The following is a 27,352-nucleotide window of genomic DNA, read 5'->3' as shown; positions in this document are numbered from 1 at the left end:
TGTACTAAGGAAAATCCAGTGTTTAGAAAGGTGGATGTCCTGCAGAGCCTGTAAAATGTGGGACATTGGTTCAAGATGTGGGAGAGGGGGGAAAGCATAAAAATGCTGTGCAGTCCCCCTTATAGAGGGACATCTGATCCCCCTCCCTGCACAACATGAAGTATGAAGTAACACCAGTAACACAACACCTTAAGGACGTAAACCAATGTGTAGACAGTGATGTGCAAAGCTTTTCTTAACCCTCCTATCTATGAAAGTGACCAAGGTACACAAAGTTAAAGCCGCTGGGATGCCTGTCACTTTAACAAAGTTCATAGTTCAAGCTGCACGTGCTTGAATCAACATGGCGTCGCCTGCTCAATAGAAGTGGAGCAGAAAGTAAATACAGAGGTACGGGAAGGTAAGGAGCTCTCGTGGAATGTTACCGCTAGTCAAAAACAGCGCACTACACAAAGTGTTCCGTTAAGATACCGACGTCGTTCCTCTGAAACTGCAAAGAATGTAACTTCCTGCTCGAGCTAACATCAAGTCTTTCAGTTTGCCATATAACCAAAACATAATTACTGAAAAGCAGTAAGTGCATGTACTGTTATGTAGAGTAACAGCATTGTTTTACATAGTCACGGTGACACATTAATTGTAGCAGTTATTTGAAAGTTGCACAATACCCTAAACCAGGCTTGAGAGTAGAGTATGAGACTTTTTTCACGTTTTAACTCCGTGAATGCGAGCTCCTGATAGGCCTACTTATTGTTTGGTGCTTTAGGAATCAGCACAGTGATGGCAGATATCAGCAGCAGCCCAGCGGCCATCACTCCAGCCTCGCTCTCCCTGGAGGAGAAGCCTGATGACCTCTCCAAAAATGATGTTGCCAAGCCTGATGTTCAGGCTGAAGGAGAAAGCCAGGGGGCTCCTGACCCCGGCGTGTACCGCTACATCAAAGAGGACCTGTTCACGTCGGAGATCTACAAAGTGGAGATCAGGAATCTGCCCAGGTTCATAGGCTTCAATGACCTGAAGAAGTTCTTGGCCAAGCATGGCCTCAACCCGCACAAAATCAAGCTGTTTGGCAGGCAGACGTTTGCTTTCGTCACCTTCAAGAACGAGGAGGAGCGCGACAAGGCCATGAAGATGGTGCATGGCATGCAGTGGAAGGGCCAGGTGCTTAGTGTCAAGCTGGCCAAACCCAAGGCAGACCCCATCTTGAGAAAGAGGAAGGAGAATGAGGGGGAGAGCGCGCCCCCATGCAAACGAACAGATGATGGGGACGAGGATGAGGAGCCGCTCAGTGTCCAGATCGCCAACGTCGTGACACCTCTGTGGAACATCTCTTATGACGAGCAGCTGAAGAGGAAGGAACAGGAGGTGGTGGTGGTTCTGCAGAAGCTGGCCAAGTAAGTGTAATATAATACAGATTTGGGGTTATTTATAGGTCATGTTGTACTTTTTATGGGACTTGCTGACATGTCCGTACAAGTTAAACCTTTGTTTTCTTTCAGAGAGATCGGCAGCACCAACAAAGCCATGGTGCCGTGGCTGTTTGCACAGAAAGGGAAATACAACAACATGTGTTGTCCTCTGGAAGCCCTCCAACCGTCTCCTACACAGGTATACTTTGAATAGTTGCTTTTATTTGTCCATAAAAGGCAGGTGGTTATGCAACAGTTAAAAAAAAAAAAAAAAAACAGGATGGAAAAAAGGCAAAGCACAAAATAAAAAGTAACTAATTAGAGATGGAAAATGACGTACATAAGTTTATTCTGTTTCACGATCTCTCGGCTGTTTTCATGTCTCTAAATATTGTATATAATTTAATATTCATCCTATGACCCGGTTTCCGATCGTGACAGACAGAGTACAGAAACAAGTGCGAGTTCCTCATATCGGTGGGTGCAGATGGCGAGGATAAAACCATCGGTTTCCGCCTGGGGAAATACAAGGGAGGGTCCTGTGCTGTGGTGGGGCCGGCTGACACGTGCCACGTGCCGCCAGAGGCCAAGAAGATGGTCAGCGAGTTTCAAAAGTTCATCAGGTATTATTATGTGTGCTCGTGAGGATCTAGGAACAGTTTAGTTTGGGGAACTAAAGCTGCTTGGAAAAAGTAGTTGAACCTAAATAAAAAAAGATCAAATTCATAATGTACATGTCATGTTATTTGAGAAATATGATACAAATAAGTGGAAAAAAACAAAGCAAGTTGTCTAAAAGTGACTAATCGCTCAGTCTGGCTGTGATTTTTGCAAACAGAACAACTCCATACTCTGTGTACAGCCCAGAGACATATGAAGGACACTGGAAGCAGCTGACTGTACGTACTACGAGGACCAAACATGCCATGGCCATGGTGTTCTTCAACCCACAGGTGATGAAATGTTGAAACTGAACTAGCGCCCCATGCTGTTAAAGGTCTCCCTTTTGATTCGCTTCATTTGTTTAATGACTCTTAGAAACTTGAAGAAGAGGAACTTGGTGCTTTAAAGAACTCCATGAAGGAGTACTTCACAGAAGGAGAGGGGAAAGACAGCGGCGTGACCTCTCTGTACTTTGTTAGAGAGGGCCAAAGGTAAAACTAAACTACATGCTCAGTAAGTCATAATCTGTATGAATTTAATGACTGAATGTCATCTTAATAATACTCTGACTATTTATGTAACTTCTTGTATTTTTTTTTTGCCTGTTAAGGAAATCTCCAAACCCAGAGGATCTCCCCTGTGAGCTGGTGGTTGGAGAGACCTGCATTCAAGAAGAAATGCTTGGTTTGAAATTCAGGATTTCTCCGCATTCATTCTTCCAGGTGAGGAAGAGCAGAAGCTGCATGTTGTGGAAGTTATGAGGTCTGGTTTGCAACTAGAATATTTCAGGATTTCTTTCTGTGAGGATGAGTGAACACATGTTATCGCAGGCATGGTAATCCTTTTCTGAAGTTCTGATCTCACCATGTTATCCTTCTGCAGATGGGGTGAAATGGTACTCCTCTGGCCAGGGGTGGGCAACTCTTGGCCTCGAGGGCCAGTGTCCTGCAGGTTTTAGATGTGTCCTTGATCCAACACAGCTGATTCAAGTGGCTAAATGACCTCCACAACATGTCTTGTAGTTCTCCAGAGGCCTGGTAATGAACTAATCATTTGATTCAGGTGTGTTGACCCAGGGTGAGATCTAAAACCTGCAGGAGACAGGCCCTCGTGGCCTGGAGTTCCCCACCCCCTAGCTAGGCTCTTCTAAGGCTCATCACAGAGCCTAACAAACAGAAGTAGATCACTGTACTTCACCATGCTTTACCTTTTTTTTGCAGGCATTCCTAAAATGTGGAAACCTCTCCAAATACAGGGCTTAACTCAAAAATATCCCACAAGGCTGGAGTGACTGTGAATTTAATACATTCATCTTATGTTTGTTTGTTTTGTTATTAATCTGTGGCTAGGACACTCGGGTATGGTAGACGATGGTCCCAGTTGTGTTTGCCAGCTTTAACATCAGGTGCTCAGCCTCCATTAACAATCTGTTTCTGTGTGCTAGGTGAATACAGGAGCTGCAGAGGTGCTGTACTCTGCTGTGGGGGAATTGGCCCAGCTGGATCAGGACAGCATAGTACTGGATGTGTGCTGCGGGACAGGAACCATTGGCATCTCTTTGGCTAAGGTAATGGTTTGTTTTTTTTTTGTCAATGTATAGGTGTTGTGTGCATTTTCTCATTAGTCATGAAGCAGGACAAATGCACACTGACTCGGTTTCATGTTGCCTTTTTTTGCCACCCACTTTTATATCTAGAGGGTGAAAAAGGTGATAGGGATTGAGATGTGCCAGGAAGCAGTGGAGGACGCCAAAGTTAATGCAAAGCTGAATGGTAGGCACCACGAACATCATCACTTTTATCTTTTTGTAGCATTTAGTTTGGGTAAAGCGCATAAGTTGTGGTATTGATGTGATTAACTTTAGTAATTGTATGCATGCTGCATCCCTCTCTTATTTTTTGTGTTTTTAAGGTCTCAGTAATGTTGAGTTTCACTGTGGAAAAGCTGAGGATGTGTTCCCCAACATCCTCAATGCTGTCGTTTCATCCAGTGCGACTGCTATCGTAGATCCACCACGAGCAGGCCTACGTGAGTGCACGTTATGATCAAAAGATCTACTCAGGTTAAGATGGTTGTAGTAAGAGATGATTATTTTTTCTTTGTTTCCTTAGACTCAAAGGTGATACTCGCAATCAGGAGAGCAGAGCATTTAAAGAGGCTGGTTTATGTATCATGTAATGCCAAGGCAGCAATGACCAACTTCATTGAGTAAGTGAATTTTGTAGTAGAAAATAAGCCAAAATAAAAAAAATTAAAATGTGACTCCAACTGTGGAATTGTTTTTTCCTTCAGTCTGTGCAGAGCTCCATCAAACAGAGTTCATGGAGCCCCATTCCGTCCAGTGCGATCCATAGCTGTGGATCTGTTCCCTCAAACCATGCATGTTGAGATGATTCTGCTGCTGGAGAGAGTGGACTACAGCGAAGACTCAGTTTTATAGCTGGAGAAATGGGTCTCTGTGCAGTTTGATTGGCAAAGTGGGCTTCCTCCTCTATAAATGTATCCACACAGTACTCTGAAGAATTAACATTGTCATTTACATATTTGTAAAGCCAAAAAGTAACACAAGTTAAATCCCAGTTTTCACAGTGAGCGATAACTGTAGTGTCTTTTTGCATGAACCTTTGTTAGCTTTGACCTAAAGTTTAATTTTCAAACTAATACTGTGTTTTCTGTTATTCCAAACAGTAAAAGCTTAACCAATAAATTACCACCTCAGCTCACTTCCCCCTTTTTAGTTTTGATCCTTCAATCACTGAATAAACAAAAGCTCTTGTAGCTATTAGTCAAGACATTTTTATTTTGCATAACAAATATCACCAAAGTCATGGAGCTCAGGTTGCAATACATACTTCATAATCTAGGCAGCAACACTTCAAACAAGTCATTGGTACAACTTAACAGCAACGCATGGAAGCAGTATCCCCCCCTCCCCCGACACTTATGGGCTTTGCATGAAAACACATACACAAAGGGAAAGCACATTCGTAAAGTGATCTGTACTATCACAGGAGCCTTGGGTAAACAGATGTGTCCTCTTGTAGAAAAACCACGGGGCAAATACTTGAGTGCACAGCAGTTTCCATTTTGTTCCAGCAAGTGACGGGTCTATGCATTTTCCTGTTAGTCCATATTCTCTTCAGTTCACAGCAACATTGAGTTTTCTATAAAATGCATAAGACTATAAGCTTTGGTATACACAGTTTCATCAGCTTGTTGGACTGAATGACTTTATCGCTGTTGTTTACATCAGTGCCAACTAAATTTTACAAGTTTGCCTTGAAAGAAAAAAAAAAAACAATTTATGGCAAACGTACACAAAATAGTCCATTCAGGTGAATCCTACAAATCTGGATGAGTTGTAGGCATATTTTCTTGAGACGTTTCTTGGCCATTTTTAACTGAAAACACTATCTTAAATTCTTTATCAAGTAAATAGAGATTGGTCTTTCCACTTCCTGCTGAAGGGTGTTTTAGGTCCAATGTACAATACATACTCTTGAGCCCTTCATGAAATGGATTAACTAAGGCAACATGTAACCAACATGATTTTTTTAAAATAAGAATAAATGAAAAGCAACTGAAATGCGCTTTGTGGTTAGCAACTGTGCATGGCATTAGCATATGAATAAAAATCCAAGTGCGAACTAAGCGCATAAGTGAAATGATCCCCAACATGTTACAGTACTGTGTCCCTGTGCTTGGGGTATACTGCAGTGTCACCATGTAGCAGGAAGCTCTTGTAGAACCTGACCTTCACCGGCTTAGGCCTAATGTCAGATATTTGTATGGGCACATGTGCGTACCCTTTTATACTAAAGATAATTTAGAAGTAGTAGCTTGGTATCATTCAGAGATGGTGTCACAGTTTTTTTCCAAACAGTACCTCCAGCTTCACAGCTGGGTTAGTAGTCGGTGAAATTCATTACTTATTAAATGAAGGAGTCCCTTTTTAATACAGTCGTATTTAACAAACATGCATTTTTGTTAAGAATATCGACTGACATCACTGAAGTTTCGTATTCCATAAAACAATCTGTACTGGTATCAGCGATGAAGACATCAGGTGGGCTCTAGCTTATGTCTTTTACTGAAACAAATGAAAAAGGCAAGACCCTCAAGAAAAAGTCAGCCCAAATATTCCACTAGGAATTATTCCAGGAATAAAAGCAACAGTCAACAAAAACATCTGACAGGACACGAGTGTGTAACAACAGTGAGCACTTCACACCGCATGTTGCCAACGTGCAAACCAAAGACAGCATCTGTCAATTCTGGGGACAAACAAGACCGCACACAGCTGTAATCATCACTCACCACATCCATAACACCTACCATTAAAATAACAAATAAAATAGGAACTTTGCTTCCAATTAAATGAACGGTATAAATACAAGTATTAGTAGTCCCTTTCAAATACTTTTAGCACAGAGAAAACTATCAGCTGCTGGTATTATGCGCTCATGACTGGTGAAAACAAGCCTTCAAAAATAAAACCAGTGTGTGCAGTGGCTTTCTCCACTTTAAGAGGCATGCAAATCTATTTTGATGTGGTTCATCTTATCAAGTAATGGTCACTTCTCTGGACACTGGGGGGGAGGGGGGTTCTCCTACTGCTGTAATTAGGATGCATCTAGAGAGGTAGACGATATTCGCTCTACAGTCTGTTCAGTCCAACACTTACTTCTACCAGCTTAACCAATTAAAACAAGTGAAGGAAGTAAGCAGTAATATCAGCCTGGTCAACCCTTTACTATATTGCCATTTAGATCTCAGTGATGCATAATTAAGTGGTGGATGGTGGGGTGTGCATGTGTGTGATGTCTGACAGTGACTGGTTTTCAGTGCTGTGGTTCATCAGTGATTTGAGATTTAAACGTCGACAGTGCAGAGGGGTTCACTCCCCGGCTGGGCAGATTCCATTATGGTCATCTTGGGTTTCTTCCTCGTTTCCTCCTGGTAGAGAAAATAATTAAAGTACAACAAGCAAGATAACAAAAACAATTATTCTCAAGTACAAGATTTTGGGTAGTGTACATGCAGTCTGGCCAACCAAAGACTGGAAGTTACACTCCTTTGTTTTGTCTTTTTTATTTACAAAAAAATAAAGCTAAACATTACCCCCCCCCCTTTCTTTTTTTTTTTTAGAACTAAAATCCCAGTAAGAACCATTCCTACCCTCTGTGCAGCCAGTTTAATCATCTCTTCTTGCAGTTTGTTCAAGATATGAAGGTTTGGCTTGTTCTTTTTGGCATACTGCTGGAGCTCGATCACGCTCTTGTCGGAGCTCTCCTGAGAAGTAAGATCATTTTATAACGACATAGCACATGACACTTCATGATAACACGCTATTCAGCTCATCAACACATGGCAGTACCATTTCAATATGTGCAGAAAACTGGTTCAATTCTACATCCCAGTCATTGGTTTAAAACCCAAAATCAATGACGTAGCAGCCCATCCGCTGTTGACCAACACTCTAGGAGCAGAGCTTTGTCATCACATAAGCTCATTTATTTTATTATGCATAGTAGTGACTTTGGGCTTATGACTGTAATTAACAAAGGATCCAGCTTTATTTAGCTGGACACTTCAAATGTTCCAGCACTGACCCACTCACATCTTTTTTCCTGTCATAGACACCCAGTTCCTAAATAAATTAATAGAAAGCAGCATCTTAAAACGGCATCTTCTTGCTCTTCATCCTGTTTTCAGACCCAAAATGAACTGTGATTTGAAAAAGATTGACTGCCACTTGCTCCAATTCAGTAGAGCATCCACTGTTTATCAGTGTACTTGAACAGGCGCCCTCTGTATCGGTCACAAAAACTATGATGCACAATGCTGAGTTAAAGCTGGAGATTGCGACTCTGTGGAAAACGGTATCTTCTTATCTAAAGACACTTAAAACCCACAGGAACTATATTAGAGACCAAAACAATTTTCTTCATCTTCAATGCTTTCTCTTAAGACTTTACAGCAGCTGTCAGTCCTTACCTTCTTGACCATCTTATTGCTCTCTCTGCCGTACATGCGCAGCAGTGAGCCCCAGTTCTTGACGTGAGGATGTAGCATCTGCAAGATCTTCTGAGATGCTAGCTGTTTGCCAACCCTCTTGTTCTTGCCTAGTTACAAAGATGACAAATACAAATAACCTGTCACTGAAACTCACATGTTAGTGTCACAGTGAAAATTTGTATTTATCACTTATATTGGTTTTATTCTGATTTTTAGTGTTTTTATTTGCATGATTTTATTCTGTTTGTATTGCATGTTTTTAGTGTGTTATTTGACATTGTTTTAATCCACTGTGGAATGGCTGAAAATGGGATAAATTAGTTGATAGGGATCACCCGCTGAGGTATGGGTGTCTCCAGAGGTGCTGTCTAAAGACCTTTTAAAAGCAGGCTAGCTGAGCCCTGGGAGGACAGAGGCCCCAGATATGAGCAGGCCAGGTGAAAAGAGGGACCCGCTGCCTGACCGTGGGGTGCAACACCTAATCAGGAGACGTGGCGGCGCAGTCCTGACAGCAAGGAACGGCGACAGTGGGAGACAAACGCGTGTGATTAGCAGCAGGGCAGAAGTATACCTCCTGCATTTGTGAGTAGTGTCTCCACTTGTTCGCCAGATGCAGCCGGGTTGGGAGAGGGACGCCATGGCTATAAGCCAGGGACACTTCTGGGACGATTGTTCTGGCCCCTATTTGTTATTTTACAGGGCGCTGATGCGAGGGGAGCCGTGGTGGCATTGCATGATGGACTCCGGTGCAGAACGCAAGCTGGGCTGGGATGCGATGGGCCTAGTGAAGGGATAGGAGGAGGATAGGAGGCTCCTCCTTGTCTGTTGGAGACTAGACTGTTGTGGACTCCGCTCTGGAGAAAGAATTCCTGGCCTGCTGGTGGACCCATAATGAACATGTGGCATGATTACATCAGGGGATTTTAGTGGATGTAGAAAATTGTATTTTTATGGGTTTTAGAATTGTTTTACTATATAGACAACATTTTATTCTGTAGGTTTTTTTTATGCTCCCTGGCCTGGTAATAAACTGCTTCCGATCAGACCTGCTTCATCTTTGTGCGCTTGGTGTCTGACTCGCTTGCTCGCCCCCTTGTATTTAAAAGAATCATTCTCTGGCACATCAGCTTTAGTGTCTGCGTTACATTAGCAAAACAGGTCCACTAAAAAAAACTAAATAAAAGGAAAATAATTGTAATAATATGGACTTCATTTACAAAGCAATTCTGACAGCTGCTTTGAACTTATCTATAAATAACACCCAGCTATGCTCTCGCCAGATAGAAATGCAAAGATTAGGGTCTACTTACACCAGCCACGCACAGTATGTTTCCCACATGTCATCACATATTCACTCTTCTGGTTCTTCCCCGGGATCACCTCAAATTTAATGCTGGTGTCCCCCATCCCGTGGTTTCTGCAGTAAGGAACAAACATTTGTTTTCACATGGATATTTGAAATCTGTCTGCGTTTTGCACAGACACCCAAATGTCCAATCAGCAGCTGTGAACTTCATTCTCTCATCTTGATGACGAGCAGCTCCACCTTATCATTTGAGTTAAATGCTTTTCCTTGTTTTCTGTCATATATATGTGATAAAGGCTTATATTAAACAGTTACCGATAATAAAACCAGTGTCTGTACAAATAAGCCAAATGATCCATTTCAAACTGATTTTCCCACTTATGTTTCTGGATGATATCCTGAACACTGGCATCTCGGGCACACAGCCAATCAGTTGTTTCAATCCATGTACAAGGAGCAGTCAGTCAGAAGAAAGATGGTGAGGAGGGACTCTAACAGCTTGTTTCAAATAGAGGGTGAAATCAAAGACTGCAATAAGGCCAGTAAAAGACAGTAAGGATCATTTTGAAAAGTTAATCATGCAGAGCTGCTCTATTAACAATATGGACGCAGTCGTAGTATAAATCCCACAACAGGTGACATAAAGAGGCCTGAGAGAGAGAGACAGAAGAAAAAAGGACACACACATCGCTTTAACAATAACAGTTTAACAATATTAATAAATACTCAAATCTACTTTACCTTTTAAGGCACTCATGAAGAATCTGATATGGCGATAGTAGTCCTGCTTTGTTGGTCAGCTCATATACTCTTGAATCTTCTATACTGATATGATTAAAATACTGCAGGAGAGAATGCACTGAATGTCACCACTGCTGTGTCATCTTCAACTCTAAAAAGATGTGTTTTACATTTGAAGGAAGTATTATATGAAAATCTTGGCTTCAGAATCAGGATTTAGCTTTGCTTCAAGAGTAAACAACAACAAAAAAAAAAGACAAAAAAGACAAAAAAGAAATACACACAGAAAAAAAATGTCAAAAAACGAAAAAGTACCTCCAGTTCATCGCCTTCGACGGGTTTCTCCTCCGAGGTCTGCTTCACAAAGTCAGGTATGAGGATTTCCAGTGTTGCTCGAGCTGCAAACACCCAGTGAGATTTTACAGCAGGTGAATGTGCAAATATTTACCACATGTAATACAGTGTACTGTTATCTTGCTCCATTGTGGGGAGGTGCAACAAAGAGATTGTTCTTGGAGCTGCAGTGTGTAAGAAAGTGTAACCCCTTGACTTTTCAGAAGACCTCTCTCTCACAAAGCAGATACATCCAAGCTATTCAGTGACATCCAACTAAAGCCCCTTTACTATCAGTACCTACTCGAATCGACTCACCACGTTTTCAGGGTTTTCCATTAGGTCATATTACCTGGTACCACGTACTTTTTTAGTACCTTCTCGGCCGGGTCTGAGCAGGTACTAAAATGTGATGTCGTCAGACTCCACTGCCACTGATTGGCTGGTCAATTGCGTCACTTGATGAGTGATGAGAGCCTCTCTCATTCACGAAAATCAAAACCATCATTTTTAAAAAACCCGGCAACGAATGACAGGACCACAAAGAACAACGCCGGGGTCCCCCGAGTCTGACGGAAAGCAACAGAGCGAGCAGCGGGTATATTCTTGCCTCAACGTCCACCTTTGTTGTAGCTTTTGTGGTGCATTCTAATAACATGCGATGTATTGCTATAACAACGAAAACACACATTAGGTGGCGCTCATTTGCAATGGAAAACCAGTGAATTGGAGTCAAGTCGTGGCTACGTGATGTAGGTACTAATGGAAAAGGGGCTTGACATGTTTTTTAAGGTCATTATGCTGATTTTTTTTTTTAATTTATACCAACTCCAAAGGACAACCTCTAATACAACACCATAATTTTTTTATATATTAAGCTGTGACCAATATCAACCACATGATCAAATGTCCAATATTGTAAAGAAGAAGAATTACCAGCTTTATTCTTGGCAAGTTTTTTACTGCTTGCAGTCCCTGTGCCGTATGTGACTCCATCTATAATGACTGACGCTCCAAAGGGTTCACTTGGGTTCTCTGTGGAAAGAATGGCAAATTAAAATGGATATTCCAAAAAGGTCAACATCAAAAACAGGCAAAACACAAAAAAACAAAAACACTTTTACTAGTTTATGCACAAAAAATCCTGATAGAAAATGAGTGGAAGAAGTAATAGCGTACTATGAATTTGACTGTCTGTGCATTAGCTGCTTGATAAAACCAAATCAGAGATCATATATCGGGCTTTCACATTGCTTAATAGCAGTTTTATATGTTAACCCGGTGTTTTTGCTCCAGATCCAACACCAGGTTACAGCTCAGTTGTTGAGTCTATTTAAGATAAGGTAAAAAGAGAGCTACTGACATAGGTAGCTAACCTGCTAATATTGCTTCGTAGTACACCCTTGTAAATTACTGTATTACCTTTGGCCGCTTAAGAAAGAGGAACTTACCACAATCAAAAAAGTTGTAAACAGGGCGAACCTTGAGGATACGCTGCATATATTCATGTAAGATGCAGACTTCAGACTTTCCATTAGGATTTATAACAAATTCTGTGGAAACAAACAATTCATTGCATCAACAAACAAAAACTTAACAGGATATGTTTAATATCTACACCCAAACTGTATGAAATGTACACAGTATGAATCACAGGTACTGGCACCTTTCTTAGTAGGAGCGTCCTGGACTGACAGTGTGATGAGCTTCTGGTTGGCAGGCAGGATAGGTCTTTCCGACTCTGCCTGTTTCCTCTTCATGTCTCTGTTGAACTGTCTTCGCTCAGCCCAGGTGCGAAACTTCTTGACAGTCACTTGTTCAAAGTCAAAGCATTTCTCCAGGTACAGGCGAAATTCTTCAAGTTCTGCAAGGAAGTTTCAAGATGTCAGATGATGTCTTTTACTGCAGCAAAACACAAGCAAACAAACAAAAGAACATTTCAAAAGTCACTGCTAGTGTGGGAAGCTATTTACCGATGGACTCATCCTTGCACACCTCCACTTTGGCCTTGACCTGCCCTAAGGCTCCTTGTGCAGAGTCACAGGGAAGAGACTCTTTATTTTGGATGCTGTTGTCAGTGGTACCTTCTCCATCCCGACCTTCACCAGGGAGACTGGAGGGTGGCATGACATCCTGGTCCTCAGCTGTAGCATCTGATGTGCCTACTTGCTCTCCCCCGTTGGCCTCCTCAGCAGGCTTGACAACAGACTCCTCTGCATCAGGCACCACTTCCCCATTCAGCTCCCTTTCCTCCTGTTCCTTCATTTTCTTGTAGTGTAGGCAGGGGATGCTGCTTACAGGTGGGTCGTGTTTCTGTTTGAACAATATGTTAACAGTGCTGTAAGTTTGAGACTAATTTTAAAATGACCTGGAAAGTGTCCATAGGCTTTAAATAAATAAGGTAAAATCTCTCAAAGTGATGTTTACCCAGCTGTAAAATGTTCAAGATGTAGCTCATCCAGTGCCGATATGCGTTTTGGGGAAAACAGTGTCGTTATGGTTTTCTTTAGGCAAAAACATTTGAGCCTTTGTTTCCTCAAACACTGTCAGTATTGGCAGGGTTCCCAAGCCCTTTAAATCACTAATTTCACACTAACTTGAACAACAAAAATAACACCACATCAAATGTTGTTACTTTTGTATTATGTGAATTAACTCAGATTAATCAGGAACAAACAGACGAGGAACAGTGCAGAGTTTAGGCTTTTGGTGGCAGACTACTTTAGTCCAAACTGAGAGCAGAAGCAAAATCTGTCACTAATCTGTTTAGAGTGTTGACACAGGCAGACGTTTAATGTAAGCAAAGCTAAATTTTATTCCACCAGTTTCATAAACAGAAACAGTTGTGAAATTTATGCCTCTCTTACCCTAATGCTTCCAGTGCCAAGGAAGTACGGTCTGGACCAAGTGACCACTCTGGTCTCTCTGTGCAGGTAGACTGGAATGCCTGAATTATGGAATGTCATTATCCATCCATCAGGGAGAGGCTCGGTGGGCGGACGTCCCCGACCTAGTACATAAGAAAATGCAAATGTAAATATAAGTACTACATAGTACACTACACTTTGTGGTATACCTCATTAGTAATACTAAATACTGACATTTCTAGGAGTTGTAATAATCATTCATTCAAAAAACATCGAAGGCATTTTTATTCATTCATATAATCCAAAACAAATCAAAAAAGCCAGAACAGCAACCATTACTAAGACTTTAACACGTGTGAGGTTTTTGTCAGATATTCAAGGCAAATTAGAAGAATTTATTTTTCTGTAAATATTTTGCTACTTTGAAAAGAAAAGTTCTTTACAGTCTCAGTGTAGGTGCATGATATCCCTCTCACTCTTAGCAGTAATCATTACACTTTAGGTCACCTTGTTGTAAATAAGCACCTTGCTAAAAATCTATGGGAGTTTGTCCCCTGTGAAAAAGACATCGCTTTTTAACTTTGAGACCGAATCATGTTCAGCTCATGGGTATGGGGTGAAGACTGAGAGACTATTTGCTATTCATTACATCAAAACCATCATTAACAGGCCTAAATGCTTCTTAGCTGGGAAAGTGAAGTCTTTTCATTAATTTGCCTTTAAAATGCGACCAATGCAACCACATTAATTTAAAGTTTGGTAAAAGAAAAAGTGAGACACGGTTCTGAAGTTGAAATTAGAAACTTCAAACAATGATTTCTGAAGGAACTTTAAGGAATTTGGAAAATATTTCTGCTTTGTCTTTTAGGATTTCAGACCAGACTTGTTTAGTAGGTCATTCTGTGTAATGCAACAACAACACTCAAAGACAGCAATGACCATGTGCTGTTAGACTGTGTGATCCTTTCAGAGGACTTCTTAGTTGTCTAGTGTATTTATAGAGAGCACATCTACCAAGCAGTGTCTCAAAGGAGAGCAGGTTATTTCCATAGGTCACACACAAAAATATAATATACAAAAGATAAAATAAATTTCCTACAATTTCAGATGGTTTATTTAAACAAAAAAACAAAAGTAACTAATAAGACAAATATGTGGCACATACAAGACAGTATTTGCAGTATACTTCAGACTACAGGCCCCTCCCCAACTCACTCTTCAGGACAGTCTTAATTTTGGTCATCATGGGTTGAACACCTCCTTCACCATCTGACTGATGATCACTGTCCCCACCATATTTATCCTCTGCCGGGCGCATCTTCTTTGGGACTGGCATGCCCTCCTCCAACAGAGCGTCGACATCATTGTCAAATTCCTCCTAGAAGAGTGAAGGGTTAAGGCCAGCAGATGATGATTGTTGGGCAGTTCTAGAGAGTACTGAATTCTTTGTAGTCTTTTCTCAGACTGTGTGTTTGTGTGTGTGTAACTCTGTAGAAATATAGAAAAAAAACATTACAGCTGCAAAATGGTGCATAAAAGCAATTATGAGTTTAGAAAGAGAGGATATGCCCCTCTGTTAACTAGCCAGGTTTCAAAAAAAATAAAATAAATTACCTTGAAAATAGGAAAAGGGCAGGCACGTTAAAAAATGACCAAAGCTCCACAGCTGTGATTTTACTGGCCAATATTTCCTCAAAAGTACCAGCTGGTCCGACCAATCACAGTGAGCCTGTCAAAATGGATTCTCTAAGGATCTCACCAGAATTCATCCGTCTAACAGTAACTTCTCCTACTAGAAAATCATATGAAGATCTTTTGGGTCAAATGCAGACTCCGCTATTGAAGGTAAAAATTAAAACACTGACCTCTTCCAGCTTCACACTTCACATTTTCAGTGATTTAAAACAAAACAAAAAAACATTGGTTATCAAACATTTACTTAAACATTTGGTCCTGTTTTTATAAATAAAAGCTTGATGCAGAAGAGTGATGAAATATGACATTAAGAAGTGTACTGTACTTGCAGTGACTGTAGTGTTTGTGGTCTGCATTAGTCCTGCATTATTATGTATTTCACAACGAAGGACAAACTCAGTGCAAAGTTGTCACTAAAAGGGGATACTGCAAATAAAAGTCCAGTCATACCTCATAAGAATAAGCCGTGACTTCGTCATATGCCTGTTCCTGCTGAACTATGACGTCAGACTTAAAGCCTCCATGCTCTCCATCGTCGGGCTCCAGGAAGTTCTCGTAGAGGTCATCCAACTCATCCAGGACAGCAAACTCAACCTTATTCTCTAGATCTACCTCTGTGTCCTCTGACTTTCTGCCTGCAGCATTTGCTGCTCCACCAGTCACCTCGGCTACCTCCTGCTCACTAGCCATGTCGTGCAACTCACCATTGAGACTTTCTAAGCCATCCTCGCTCCCTGCCTCCTGCCTCTCACCTGTATATAAAACCTTCCTCTCTTTGCTATTACTGCTTTCAGTGAAGCTCACACTAATCTTAACATCTCTGAGCAGCTTGAGATCTGGCAGAAACTTGGTGACCGGGGGAGCATGGCGGGCTGTTCTGGGGCACGGTGGGGCGGGACTGGCCTCATCTGAGAGATGACTACAGAAAGTCAGTGAGCCCCTGCTGAGGGGCTGCTGTGTCTTGGTTTCCCCGTCCCCTGGGGTGTATGTGTATCCATCACCACCAGAGCTAACGTCCATTACCTCTGCGTCACTGGACGTTTGCAGGGGAGGTGGTGGAGGTGCTCTTCCCTCATCTAGGCCAAAATCATCAGGTGGCTCCAAGGGGAGAGGGGGTAGAACATCATCTATCTCCATTTCCTTATAAATATATAGCTAACTTAAATAGACTGAATTTTTAATTTTAAATTCTTTACTTAGTGAGAGGCTATCTTCTTATCTAAACACAGAATGCATGCAGAAGCACATCCCTGCATAGGCCACGTACCAGAGGTGAATATGCTAAGCTGACTACATTGTTCTTTTCATTAATGTAGACAGCTTTCAGAATCACTGTCTCAATTATTGGAAATCACAATGCATTCAGCTTAATATGGGATCTAGGCACTGATCATCCTCCACTGCGATCTTGTGGAAGCTAGAAAAAAGGGACCAGTGAGAATAATGTCAGAAAGCACAACTTTATTACTATTACAATACGATATTTAACGTAAAAATAGCTTCGACAAATAGACGTGTTTTGGCTTTGAATTTGAATATGTTGTATGCAAACTATACATTTGAATAAAATGGGGAACAACCACTCTTTAGCGCATCTGTTCAGCCCGAAGCTTCACAGTGGGCCCCTGCTAAGGTTAGCATCAATGCTAATGAGCTGAGCTACAGCTCACCGAGCAAACCCGCAAAGGTCAGCAACCCATAAAACAGCCAGATATTTGGGATACAGGCGTACTCACTGATAAATATGACACGGGTATCTCCTCTTGGGCAACTATCTACCTTTCTAAATTAACACAATTCTCGTCGCGCCGCCATCTTGAAGAAAATCCTAGCCGCGGCTCCCAAACTCATGCCCCGCCTTCCTCTACCGGCTTTTTCAGAACCGGATGTTCACATGGCCAATCACTGCATTCTTCAACCGCCATTATTCGGCCAATCAACACGACAGCGTCACACCTCGTGGCCTATCAGCAACATGGCAATGCTTCGTGCTTTTCCCTAAAGCAGGGGACACGGTCCAAATTCGAATGAAACCAACAGTAATTGTAACAACGTCTCCAGCACTCTCATTCCTTTCAGTGGAAATAAATATATTTGGAAAAACCTTTATATTCAAGCATCACCCACCTAAAACAAATGATGGGCATATCCTGAGAAAAGTAAAAGTTCAGTATTTCTCAGTATATATGAATTACAAGAGCTATAAAGGCACATGTAATATTTTGGAAGCTAAAAAAAAAGTATTTTACTTCATCATCCAAACAATATGTTGACATCTACAAACACTCTACACAGAGTACTATGGGGCGCGGTTTGTAAACTGAAACATTAACAGCAACATTTTTCCACATTTAGCTCCAAACCTTGTAAAAACCTGTTGTTGTTTTTTTAGAACATTTATGAAAATATTTGTAACGTTTTTTAATCAAGGTCTTTTCATTGAAAGAAATCATATAATCACAACAATAGCATACTGCTTATAAACTGAAACCCCACTCTCCTGTCTGCCAAAGGAAGGGGGGGGGGGGGGGGGGGGTCAAATTAGGCAGTGTGATGGAAAATTGACATTTATGGACATTTCCACAAATTGTACAGAGGCAACTATCCATCTTTCCATTTGTCAGTAAATGTCAGAGATGGTTGCCAGGTAGTGTAGAACTTGGACGTAGATCCTTTGAGGGAGCATCTTATCTTTTCCTGTTTAAAATACTGCATAACCTCTATGATCCAATGTGAACATGAAAGGAGTGAGGAGTCTTTCCAATGCAACAGCACCTGTCTCCTGGCTAACAGAGTATAAAAGGCTATCGTTTTCAACTTTATTTGTGTTCAGATGCCTACCCTGTGGGACGGTACCAACTAGTCCAACAAAGGGACATGGCTCAAATGGCTCTCCTAAAACTTTAGAAAGAGTAGAGAAGATTACTTGCCAGAACTGATGATGCACTGAACAAACCCAGAACATATGTAGAAGGGTGGCTGAAGCCTGCTGACATTTATCACAGGTAGGACCCAGATCTGGTCTAAATCTGGACAATTTAGTCATTGACCAGTGTAGTCCATGTACAATTTGTATTTTTCCAACCTTTATTTGATTTGTACATAGCACTGTGCACAACCACTAAGCGTAACAAAACAAGTAGCTAAACTTACATAAACTACAAGCTACACATACTACCTTCATACATAACACCACAAAAGGGAAAAAACAAACGAACAAAAACACACAAAAAAACAAAAGAAAACAGAACCAAAAAAAGGGAGGGAGGAACTGTGTGCAACTCCCACCATACATTACTCACAGTTGCAGGTATACGTTACACCTAAATTAGAAAGTAATGATTTGCTGGTTATAGTTTATGACAGTTCACATCAAACAACCTTTCCTGGAAGGATCCAACTCAAAAACTATACTAAAATATAATGACAGCATCCATCTCATCATAAAATCGAAACAGCCAATAACATGAACAAAATAATCACAATCTCTGTCACAACATAATCTCAATCAGTTTATCCTCATGTAAATGCATATATACCATATATATATATATATATAACAAAACACCCAGCACGCCCCTGCGGGCGGTTTATCCTTCAAGCTCGGGTCCTCTACCAGAGGCCTGGGAGCTTGAGGGTCCTGCGCAGTATCTTAGCTGTTCCCAGGACTGCGCTCTTCTGGACAGAGATCTCCGATGTTTTTCCCGGGATCTGCTGGAGCCACTCGCCTAGCTTGGGAGTCACCGCACCTAGTGCTCCGATTACCACGGGGACCACCGTTACCTTCACCCTCCACATCCTCTCGAGCTCTTCTCTGAGCCCTTGGTATTTCTCCAGCTTCTCGTGTTCCTTCTTCCTGATATTGCTGTCATTCGGAACCGCTACATCGATCACTACAGCCGACTTCTTCTGTTTGTCTACCACCACTATGTCCGGTTGGTTAGCCACCACCATTTTGTCCGTCTGTATCTGGAAGTCCCACAGGATCTTAGCTCGGTCATTCTCCACCACCCTTGGGGGCATCTCCCATTTTGACCTCGGGACTTCCAGGTTATACTCGGCACAGATGTTCCTGTACACTATGCCGGCCACTTGGTTATGGCGTTCCATGTATGCCTTGCCTGCTAGCATCTTGCACCCTGCTGTTATGTGCTGGATTGTCTCTGGGGCATCTTTACACAGCCTGCACCTGGGGTCTTGCCTGGTGTGATAGACCCCAGCCTCTATGGATCTTGTACTCAGAGCTTGTTCTTGTGCTGCCATGATTAGTGCCTCTGTGCTGTCTTTCAGTCCAGCTTTGTCCAGCCACTGGTAGGATTTCTGGATGTCAGCCACCTCCTCTATCTGCCGGTGGTACATACCGTGCAGGGGCCTGTCCTTCCATGATGGTTCCTCGTCTCCCTCCTCTTTCTTGGGTTTCTGCTGCCTGAGGTATTCACTGAGCACTCGGTCAGTTGGGGCCATCTTCCCAATGTATTCTTGGATGTTCCTTGTCTCATCCTGGACTGTGGTGCTGACACTCACCAGTCCCCGGCCCCCTTCCTTCCGCTTAGCGTACAGCCTCAGGGTGCTGGACTTGGGGTGAAACCCTCCATGCATGGTCAGGAGCTTTCTTGTCTTTATGTCAGTGGCTTCTATCTCCTCCTTTGGCCAGCTTATTACCCCAGCAGGGTACCTGATCACGGGCAGGGCGTACGTGTTGATGGCCCGGATCTTGTTCTTACCATTCAGCTGACTCCTCAGGACTTGCCTGACCCTCTGCAGGTACTTGGTGGTTGCAGCCTTTCTAGCGGCCTCTTCATGGTTCCCATTTGCCTGCGGGATCCCCAGGTACTTGTAACTGTCCTCTATGTCTGCAATGTTGCCTTCTGGTAGTTCAATCCCCTCAGTTCTGACTACCTTCCCTCTCTTTGTTACCATCCGACTACACTTCTCCAGTCCGAACGACATTCCAATGTCATTGCTGTATAGCCTGGTAGTGTGGATCAGTGAATCGATGTCTCGTTCACTCTTGGCATACAGCTTGATGTCATCCATGTACAGGAGGTGGCTGACAACTGCTCCGTTCCGTAGTCGGTATCCGTAGCCAGTCTTGTTAATGATCTCACTGAGGGGGTTCAGGCCTATGCAGAACAGCAGTGGGGACAGAGCATCTCCTTGGTAGATCCCGCACTTGATGGTAACTTGTGCTATGGGCTTGAATAGGATGAGGGACCTATGGATATATATATATATATATATATATATATATATATATATATATATATATATATACATATACTGTATATGCATTCAAGTGGCTCCAAAGTGTTTTCTTGAAACAGGACATCTAACAGTTAGGTCCATAGACATATTTGGTCACTGACACAAGTTTAGGTTTGTTTTTGTCGTTGTTGTTTTTTTCCTTGTTTACTGAAACATCTCTTTTTAAAGGGACCAAAGGTAATTGGACAGTTGGCTCAAAGGCTATTCCAGGGGGAAATTTGGGTAATTCCTTCATTCTGTTATTATTGAATGGTCAGCCTGATCTTAACCCAACTGAGTGTGAATTTCATATGTTGAAGACTATAGGTCCACAAACAAACAGCAACTAAAAGTCGCTGCAGTAAAGGAGGAAACCAGCATCTGGTGATGTCCATGAGTTCAAGACTTCAGCCTGTCGTTGCAGCGAAGGGTTTTCAACCAAGTATTAGAAATTAAGATTTTATTTTCACTTATTTAATTTGTCCAATTACTTTCTGGCTACCTGAAATGAAGGCTTGTTTTAAAAATGCTTTAGTTGCTCACATTTTTATGCAATCTTTTTGTTCAACCCACTGAATTAAAGCTAAAAATCTGCACTAAACTCCACCTTAGTTGTTTATTTTAAATTCATTGTGGAAATTTACCGAACCAAAATCAGTGAAAAGTTGTCTCTGTCTAAATATTTATGGACTGTATTTGCACATTTAACAATATCCAGAGTATCTTTAAGCTAGAATCACTGCTATGGTTGTTTTGACTCAGCCAAACAGTTCAGTTGTGGTTTACATCCATGTCTGTCCACTCATGATACAGTCAGTTATGGCAAAAACCCACCTTTGGTTATCGACTTGCATTCACTTCATGAATGAATCTGAGTGAACATTTGTCCTAGATTAACACTGTACACCTACAACCTTACAATATAACGTGCTTTGAGACAAGAATTGTTGATTGTTAAGTGGTGCTATATGAATAAAACTGAACAGATCTAAAGAAGGGTTCCTGACATTTAAGTTTATTAGAACAGGACACATGGATGACTGCAGCCCGCTCAGATCAAGGCTTTGACGTTTCAAATATTCCAGTTCATCCAAGAACCTCAGCAGTTTCTGTTAACATGTTGTTGTTTTGCTCCCCCATCTCAACCACTGAGCCTGGTGATTTCTTTAGAGGAAAAGGACAAAAGGGAACAAAAAGACACCGACTGCAGAGATGCTGATCTTCTACACTTTGAAATCACAAAATCACAAATTGACATTTTCTAGAAATCTTAATGTGTTGAGCTGAGCTGTTTAACTTGAACAGTGAACAGTGGTGGAAGAAGTATTTAGATCTGACTGGAGTAAAAATGGCAACATTTCAGCACAAAATACTAAATATAGATAAAATATTTAAGTGAAGCTCCTGGTTTCAAAAAAAAAATAATAATAATTATTATTATTGTTATTATTTTTACTAAATTGATGTCAAACTGCAATGGAAAAAGGCATAATATTTGAAACAAATATGTATCAGAGGTTTTTGAACTCAAATCTCTTTAAGATTCAGCTTTAATTTGTTTTTTCTCTTGATATTCCTGTATTCTCTCTAAAGCTTTTGTTTGATCAGCAGCGACAAGACTCACGATCTCCAGTATTACGGCATCACCTCGAATCTGGAGAGCATGGGTACCACGCATGTGTCTGTGCTGACCGACGATGGATCCGCTGTGTCTGTCACCAGCAGCATCAACCACATGTCAGTGTCTGGATGAAACTGTTTCACTGTTAGGAAGCAGCTATCAAAAATGTGTCTTCCTTTGAAACTGAAAGATTGAAAAGGTTTAAGAGATTATTTTTAGAAGCTGCTTTGCAAAATTTCTGTACTCGTACGTGTTGTCATTCATTTACCGTTTTCTACTTGCAGATTTGCCTCCAAATTCCTGCCTCCAAGCACTGGAATCATCCTTAATGATGTGCTGTTTGACTTCTGCACAATATCTAATTTTGGTAAGGGATCAGCTGGATACATTTTACAATCATTATTAATGAAATACAAGCACAGGGAAGAGCATTGTGGAGATCAGGATGCACAGTGAGGATTGTTCCAAAACTAATGACACAGAGTTTATTTTATTTCCTGCAGTTATTTTCTTAGGGAATGAATAAAGTCTATTTAGAATTAACTCATAAGCAAGGTTTTTGTTACATTCCAACACACATTTCTCAGAGGAAAAAAGTAAAACAAAAAACAAACAACATTTCCTTCAGCATTCATCAGTGTCTGATGATGCTGAACAAAAGTAAATGGCACATGTCCGGGTTGAATAAATGCATCATCATCTGATTCACATCATTCAGAAGCAATTTATATGTGATCATTTTTCTCTTAACAGTGATGAGTGTGGATTGTAGTTTTGTGCTGTCACTCAAGGCTTTTGTTGTATTTCTCAGGAGAGCAGCCTCCCTCCTCTATCGCTCCAGTTCTGCTGAAGTCTCAGTTGAAGACACTGGTGGTTGGATCGACTGGTGGGAGTATGACCAGTACTGGAATGGCTTTGGTACGTGTCCATGGCAATCACACAAATTGCTAAGGAGAGAAAATAATACAGATCCTCTTTAGTGTAAGAGTAAACACTGTAGTCACAGAAGTTTTCACCCTAATCCATCCTCTAATCATCACTTTCCCATCTGAAAGACTGCAATGTATTCTAATATTTCTCTTCAAGGCGCTCATGAACCACCTTTGGTTTGGAAAGAGCCTTAAGGACGCAATTAATGCTCCAGTTGTTTATGTCGACTCTGAAAATGCAGTAAAGTTTGAACCCAACTTTGAAAAAGTACGTGTAAATATTCAGTGTATTTAAATGATGCCACAATAAGAAATTCTGCTTTTGTTCCATCTGAATCTCTTCTCCTCTTTGTACTTCGGGATGTAATTGAGGCTCTTAAGAAAAAGGGACACAATCATCAACCAGCAACAAGATTCTACAACGTAGTTAACGCTGTGGAAAAGGAGGAGAGCTGTATCTCTGCATGGTCTGATGAAAGGAAAAAAGGCAAAGCAGCTGGTTACTGAGGCCAAAAGCCAGGGGTGTTAGTTTAATAGCCTGGCTTTAAGGTTATAGATACTCCCGCAGCCACAAAATCACAAAATTGTAGCCAATAGTGTGCATAGTACTTAAAGATCATTAAACAAGATGCTGATTATTCTCACAGTAAACACTGTCCTAATAAGTTTATAGTTCCAGTTCATAATTTTAACTCTTACTAAATGCATGTTTATTTTGGTCATTTTAACCCCACAATAGTCCAAAAGGATCATAAAGTAGAGTACGCTTAGGGTGGCCTGTCTATATCTGGACTTCTGGTTTCAAAAGAAAGAAAACAAAAACAGTTTTAAAACACATAACAAGATGGCCACAGTCACAATGCTCAGGTTAACACATGTAGTATATGTGAAACACACAATCACAGTTAATTAGGATGAATCCAAAACACCAGGGCTGATGTCGCTGTTACAGCCATGTCACTACAGCAAAGCTTACACACTGTAGAGATTTATTCATAACATTATCTTAAATGGTGATACCACAAGGATGTGTGACATCATCTGTGAGACATCAACCTTAAGATTCAGTGACCTTATATTGTTTTTAGAGAACAAAACTTTTCGGTTTTAATATCTGATTTGTTGTGGTTGTGTGTCTAATAACCTAATCTGGCTTAATTATGGTTGAAATAATATTTTTTATGACATAACTTTTAGTATCTGAGATATAAACATGAAATCATTCGATTTTATGTTGTAAGATGTGAAAGATTTTGTGCTTTCTGTGCTGTGGTGTTTTTTTCTTCTTCTCTGTTCTCAAACTAGGAGCTCAGCCTGGGAGGGGCTCTTTTTTTCTCCTTCTCTTTCCTCATGTGTTGTGTATTTACAGGTTTTTTTTCGTACCTCTCTGTCTTCCCACTGTTATGTTGGCACTTATCCGGCACTATCATGAGCACATGCCGGTTGTCTGGCAGCCTTTAAAACAATTTCCCTCGGGAGAAATAAAGTATCATCAATCAATCAATGATGCCAGTTGTCTACAGTAACTGGCAGTACTTACAATTTTAACTAAAGAAGCATGTTGAAATTCCAAATTTTAACTAGCTTGACCACAGAACAGTTTTCCATTTTGCCTCAGTCCATTTTAAATGATCTGTGGCACAGAGAAGATGCAAGTATTTCTGGATCATGTTTACATATGGCTTGTTCTTTGCATGGCAGCGCTGTAATCTGCATTTTCGGATGGCACATTTATTATCCTGGGTCTGTTTTCCCAGTTGTTTTGTTTTGTTTTTTTAGATTTCTAGTTTGTTAATTGAAATATTCTGTGAGGCATCCAATATTGACTTTTAGTGTTGTCCTTTGCACACATATTCTGTGAGTCTTTTGGTGATGTGCTGTACATGATGAGATATACACAAAGTTTTCACAGTTTTAAACTAATAAACATTATTTTGAAATTGATCCATAATATGTTTTTGCAGATTGGTGACCCTCTGTCCGGCATTACTTCTGAGAAACTCTGCCTCTCTAAGTTGCTCTTTTTATGTGCAATCATGTTACTGACTTGTTGCAAATTATCTTAACTTTTAAATGTTCCTCCAGCTGTTTGTTTTTAGTTCCACTTATTATTTAAACATTTTGTTGCCCCGACCTAGCATGTTTGCTCCTGCCATCAAAGTCAAAATGAATTGATATTTTTGATAAAATAGTAAAATGTCACATTTTAAACATTTGATATATTGTCTGTGTTTTACTGTTTTATTATTATTTGTTTTCTATGTATTATTATTTATTATTATTAGTTTTCTCATTATTAGAAAAATAATCGATGAATAGCTACCTTACCGTGGCAGGAGGGTTTGTGTGTCTCGGGGATCTAAGGGATGTTGCTGACAGGCTTTTGTCCCTTCTGAGAGAATAAGCTGGCCAAAGCAGGTGATAGAAGCCACTGACATCTAGACAAGTTTCTTTACCATGTATGAAAGTTTTTTGGGTTAATACCCTATGTTGCCGCTAGAGGTCCCCTGTTTCTGTTTTCTGTATGGTAGGTTTATGTAAAGGTATTTAAGGTGGACGCACTCAATGGGCGTCAGGTGTGTTGTTAGTCGGAAGAAGACAAACAGTTTGTGACCGCTGCGCTGTTATGTTAAAATAGATAAACATGAACAAGATAAGTACTACTGTATTTCTAAACATTTTGCTCTTACAGTTTTTTACGTACTGCCGAGTGACTGTCTGCTGCTCCTCAAATACATTTCATTGCAATGTTGACCCTGTGCTAACTTGCATATGACAAATAAAACTGAAACTGAACTGGAGTTATTGGGCTGTTTAATGAATGCATGCATACCAGTGATATCGCGTCACCCCCGTTAACGAACACCTCAGTGGCTTCCAGCGTAGGCTTAGCCTGTATAGACATGCATCATGGAGCGCGGGAACACGCCTAAGCACAAGATCAGTAGCGGCTGGGGTCTACCACTGCAGGCAAGACCCCCAGGTGCAGGCTGTGTGATCCCAGAAATGACATCTGAGATCTCTGTAGAGAAGACTCCAGTCCTACAAACAGTGACGATATGCGGACACTGAACCAGGTCTCTGGTACAGGACCTGGGCTTTTAGGATAAAAGACACAGGGCGACCGACAGTGGAAAAAAAAAGATTACTTGTATCGTTGTAAATATCACTTGTCAATGATAAAGTCCTGCTTATTCCAGATCTCTTAAAATGTGATGCAGATAAATAGTTATTTAGCCCCAGTGACGGTCCTAGCCTGTTTGGCGCCCTGGGCGAACACTCCCCAGAGTGACAGTATGCATAGTTTGTAAATGACTAACAAACAGCCAACACAATTCGTCATACAATGAGAATCGGACAAATCAACAATTCACAATGACTAATTAATATTGTGCTGAACACAGTCCAAAAGATTCAGTGTCTACTGTTTATGATAGTAAACAGTAGACACTGAATCTACAATTAGTAGGCAAGTTTTCACTATGCCTACTAATTAATGTTATCTTGTTGTATTTGTGTCGTAGTCAGTGCCATCCTCTATGCTGTTGCATTCGGGGGCAGCAGGTTGAGGGTCACAGATGCCAACAGACTAAATAAACTGATCCACATGTTGTGGGGGTGGAGCTGGACTCCGTTAGGGTGGTGTCTGAGAGGCAGATGTTGTCCAAGATAAGGACAATCATGGATAATAACTCCCACCCACTCCATGACCTGCTGGCTAGTCACATGAGCACGTTCAGTGAGAGACTGAGATTACCAAAAAGCACCACTGACCGACACAGGAAATCATTCCTGCCTGTGGCTCCCTGTACAACTCCTCCATCTAATACACTGTAAACACTGCAACAGTCACACCCCTTTTTACACGTGCTCTTTCATGGAATATTCTTGCCAATGTTCTTGATATTTATTTAAAATCACCTCTGTTAATTCTTGATATTTATAATTGAGTGGTCTGTATATAATAGTGCTATTTCTTACATGTGTAAAATCTGTAACATAATGTATTGTTTGGAGTTTAGTCTGTTACTGTTGCTATTTTCACAATTTCTTCTTGGAGCAACTGTAACCTACATAATTTCCTTAGGGATTAATAAAGTATTCTGATTATGATTCTGATTGTTTCAGGATGACCTGCCATGGTCCAATCACACATCTGCTTACTTGTATCTTTTGCACCCCATGACTTTGAACTTTTCCTGTCCATCTTCCATTGGTTTTAATGTTGCACTCCAGTATGAACACCCATCCCCCAACCCGAGGATCACCACAACATAACCTAACAGACCTACACCTTAGTTCACAGATTCACTTTGTCTAGGGTTTATTTCTGGGATTTCGCACAACCCAGGATTCAAATCATGAGTAGATAATGGGCTTGGATTTACAACATTATGAATGAAATGTGCTCTATTTGGAAGCAGCCGGTCCCCTTTCGACAGGTTGTGTGTGAGATTTTAAATCATCAAACTGTAAATTATAAATTGTTATTGATCCCTTTACTCCTGGTCCTAAAGTGTATATTT

At 41.0% G+C, this 27,352-nt stretch overlaps 2 protein-coding genes across 4 annotated transcripts; one reads left to right on the top strand and one right to left on the bottom strand.

Moving 5' to 3' along the window:
• The first annotated feature begins 251 nt into the window (after nucleotides 1-251).
• On the top strand, nucleotides 252-6,628 carry trmt2a (tRNA methyltransferase 2A). Of its 3 annotated transcripts, none has more exons than XM_086313223.1 (12): nucleotides 252-400; nucleotides 767-1,394; nucleotides 1,500-1,608; nucleotides 1,851-2,032; nucleotides 2,248-2,362; nucleotides 2,448-2,563; nucleotides 2,683-2,794; nucleotides 3,517-3,639; nucleotides 3,769-3,844; nucleotides 3,984-4,100; nucleotides 4,184-4,280; nucleotides 4,365-6,627. In XM_086313223.1, the coding sequence occupies exons 2-12, from the start codon at nucleotides 781-783 to the stop codon at nucleotides 4,510-4,512; spliced, it is 1,809 nt and encodes a 602-aa protein (XP_086169349.1). In that variant the 5' UTR covers nucleotides 252-400; nucleotides 767-780; the 3' UTR covers nucleotides 4,513-6,627. The 3 variants fall into 3 exon arrangements, with proteins under 3 accessions (XP_086169349.1, XP_086169350.1, XP_086169351.1); XM_086313224.1 differs by having other exon boundaries at nucleotides 298-390; XM_086313225.1 differs by lacking the exon at nucleotides 252-400 and adding an exon at nucleotides 428-573 and having other exon boundaries at nucleotides 4,365-6,628.
• On the bottom strand, nucleotides 4,853-16,898 carry dgcr8 (DGCR8 microprocessor complex subunit). The gene is made up of 14 exons (XM_086313222.1): nucleotides 16,769-16,898; nucleotides 15,483-16,449; nucleotides 14,553-14,715; nucleotides 13,338-13,480; nucleotides 12,444-12,783; nucleotides 12,137-12,334; nucleotides 11,922-12,023; nucleotides 11,407-11,505; nucleotides 10,453-10,535; nucleotides 10,138-10,238; nucleotides 9,401-9,507; nucleotides 8,070-8,197; nucleotides 7,251-7,364; nucleotides 4,853-7,028 (listed from the first exon to the last, which is right to left on the bottom strand). The coding sequence occupies exons 2-14, from the start codon at nucleotides 16,167-16,169 to the stop codon at nucleotides 6,945-6,947; spliced, it is 2,349 nt and encodes a 782-aa protein (XP_086169348.1). The 5' UTR covers nucleotides 16,170-16,449; nucleotides 16,769-16,898; the 3' UTR covers nucleotides 4,853-6,944.
• Nucleotides 16,899-27,352: the final 10,454 nt, after the last annotated feature.

This window comes from Aulonocara sp. 'chitande type north' Nkhata Bay, linkage group LG12, assembly GCF_057382095.1.
Source record: "Aulonocara sp. 'chitande type north' Nkhata Bay isolate Kocher_YH1m ecotype deep benthic linkage group LG12, A_spYH_male_GT1.1, whole genome shotgun sequence".
Classification (NCBI taxonomy): Eukaryota; Metazoa; Chordata; class Actinopteri; order Cichliformes; family Cichlidae; genus Aulonocara; species Aulonocara sp. 'chitande type north' Nkhata Bay.
Note: the sequence above shows the minus strand (reverse complement) of the source record. Positions and strands in the feature narration are given on the sequence as shown.

Excerpts from the sequence above, each read along its gene's own strand:
- trmt2a (XM_086313225.1), top strand. The coding sequence starts at position 781 with ATGGCAGATATCAGCAGCAGCCCAGCGGCCATCACTCCAGCCTCGCTC. Across the intron at positions 1,395-1,499 it reads GTTCTGCAGAAGCTGGCCAA|AGAGATCGGCAGCACCAACA; the intron begins GTAAGTGTAATA and ends GTTTTCTTTCAG. Across the intron at positions 3,845-3,983 it reads AGTTAATGCAAAGCTGAATG|GTCTCAGTAATGTTGAGTTT; the intron begins GTAGGCACCACG and ends TGTGTTTTTAAG.
- dgcr8 (XM_086313222.1), bottom strand. The coding sequence starts at position 16,169 with ATGGAGATAGATGATGTTCTACCCCCTCTCCCCTTGGAGCCACCTGAT. Across the intron at positions 13,481-14,552 it reads AATTAAGACTGTCCTGAAGA|GTCGGGGACGTCCGCCCACC; the intron begins GTGAGTTGGGGA and ends CTTATGTACTAG. Across the intron at positions 12,024-12,136 it reads GGACGCTCCTACTAAGAAAG|AATTTGTTATAAATCCTAAT; the intron begins GTGCCAGTACCT and ends TTGTTTCCACAG.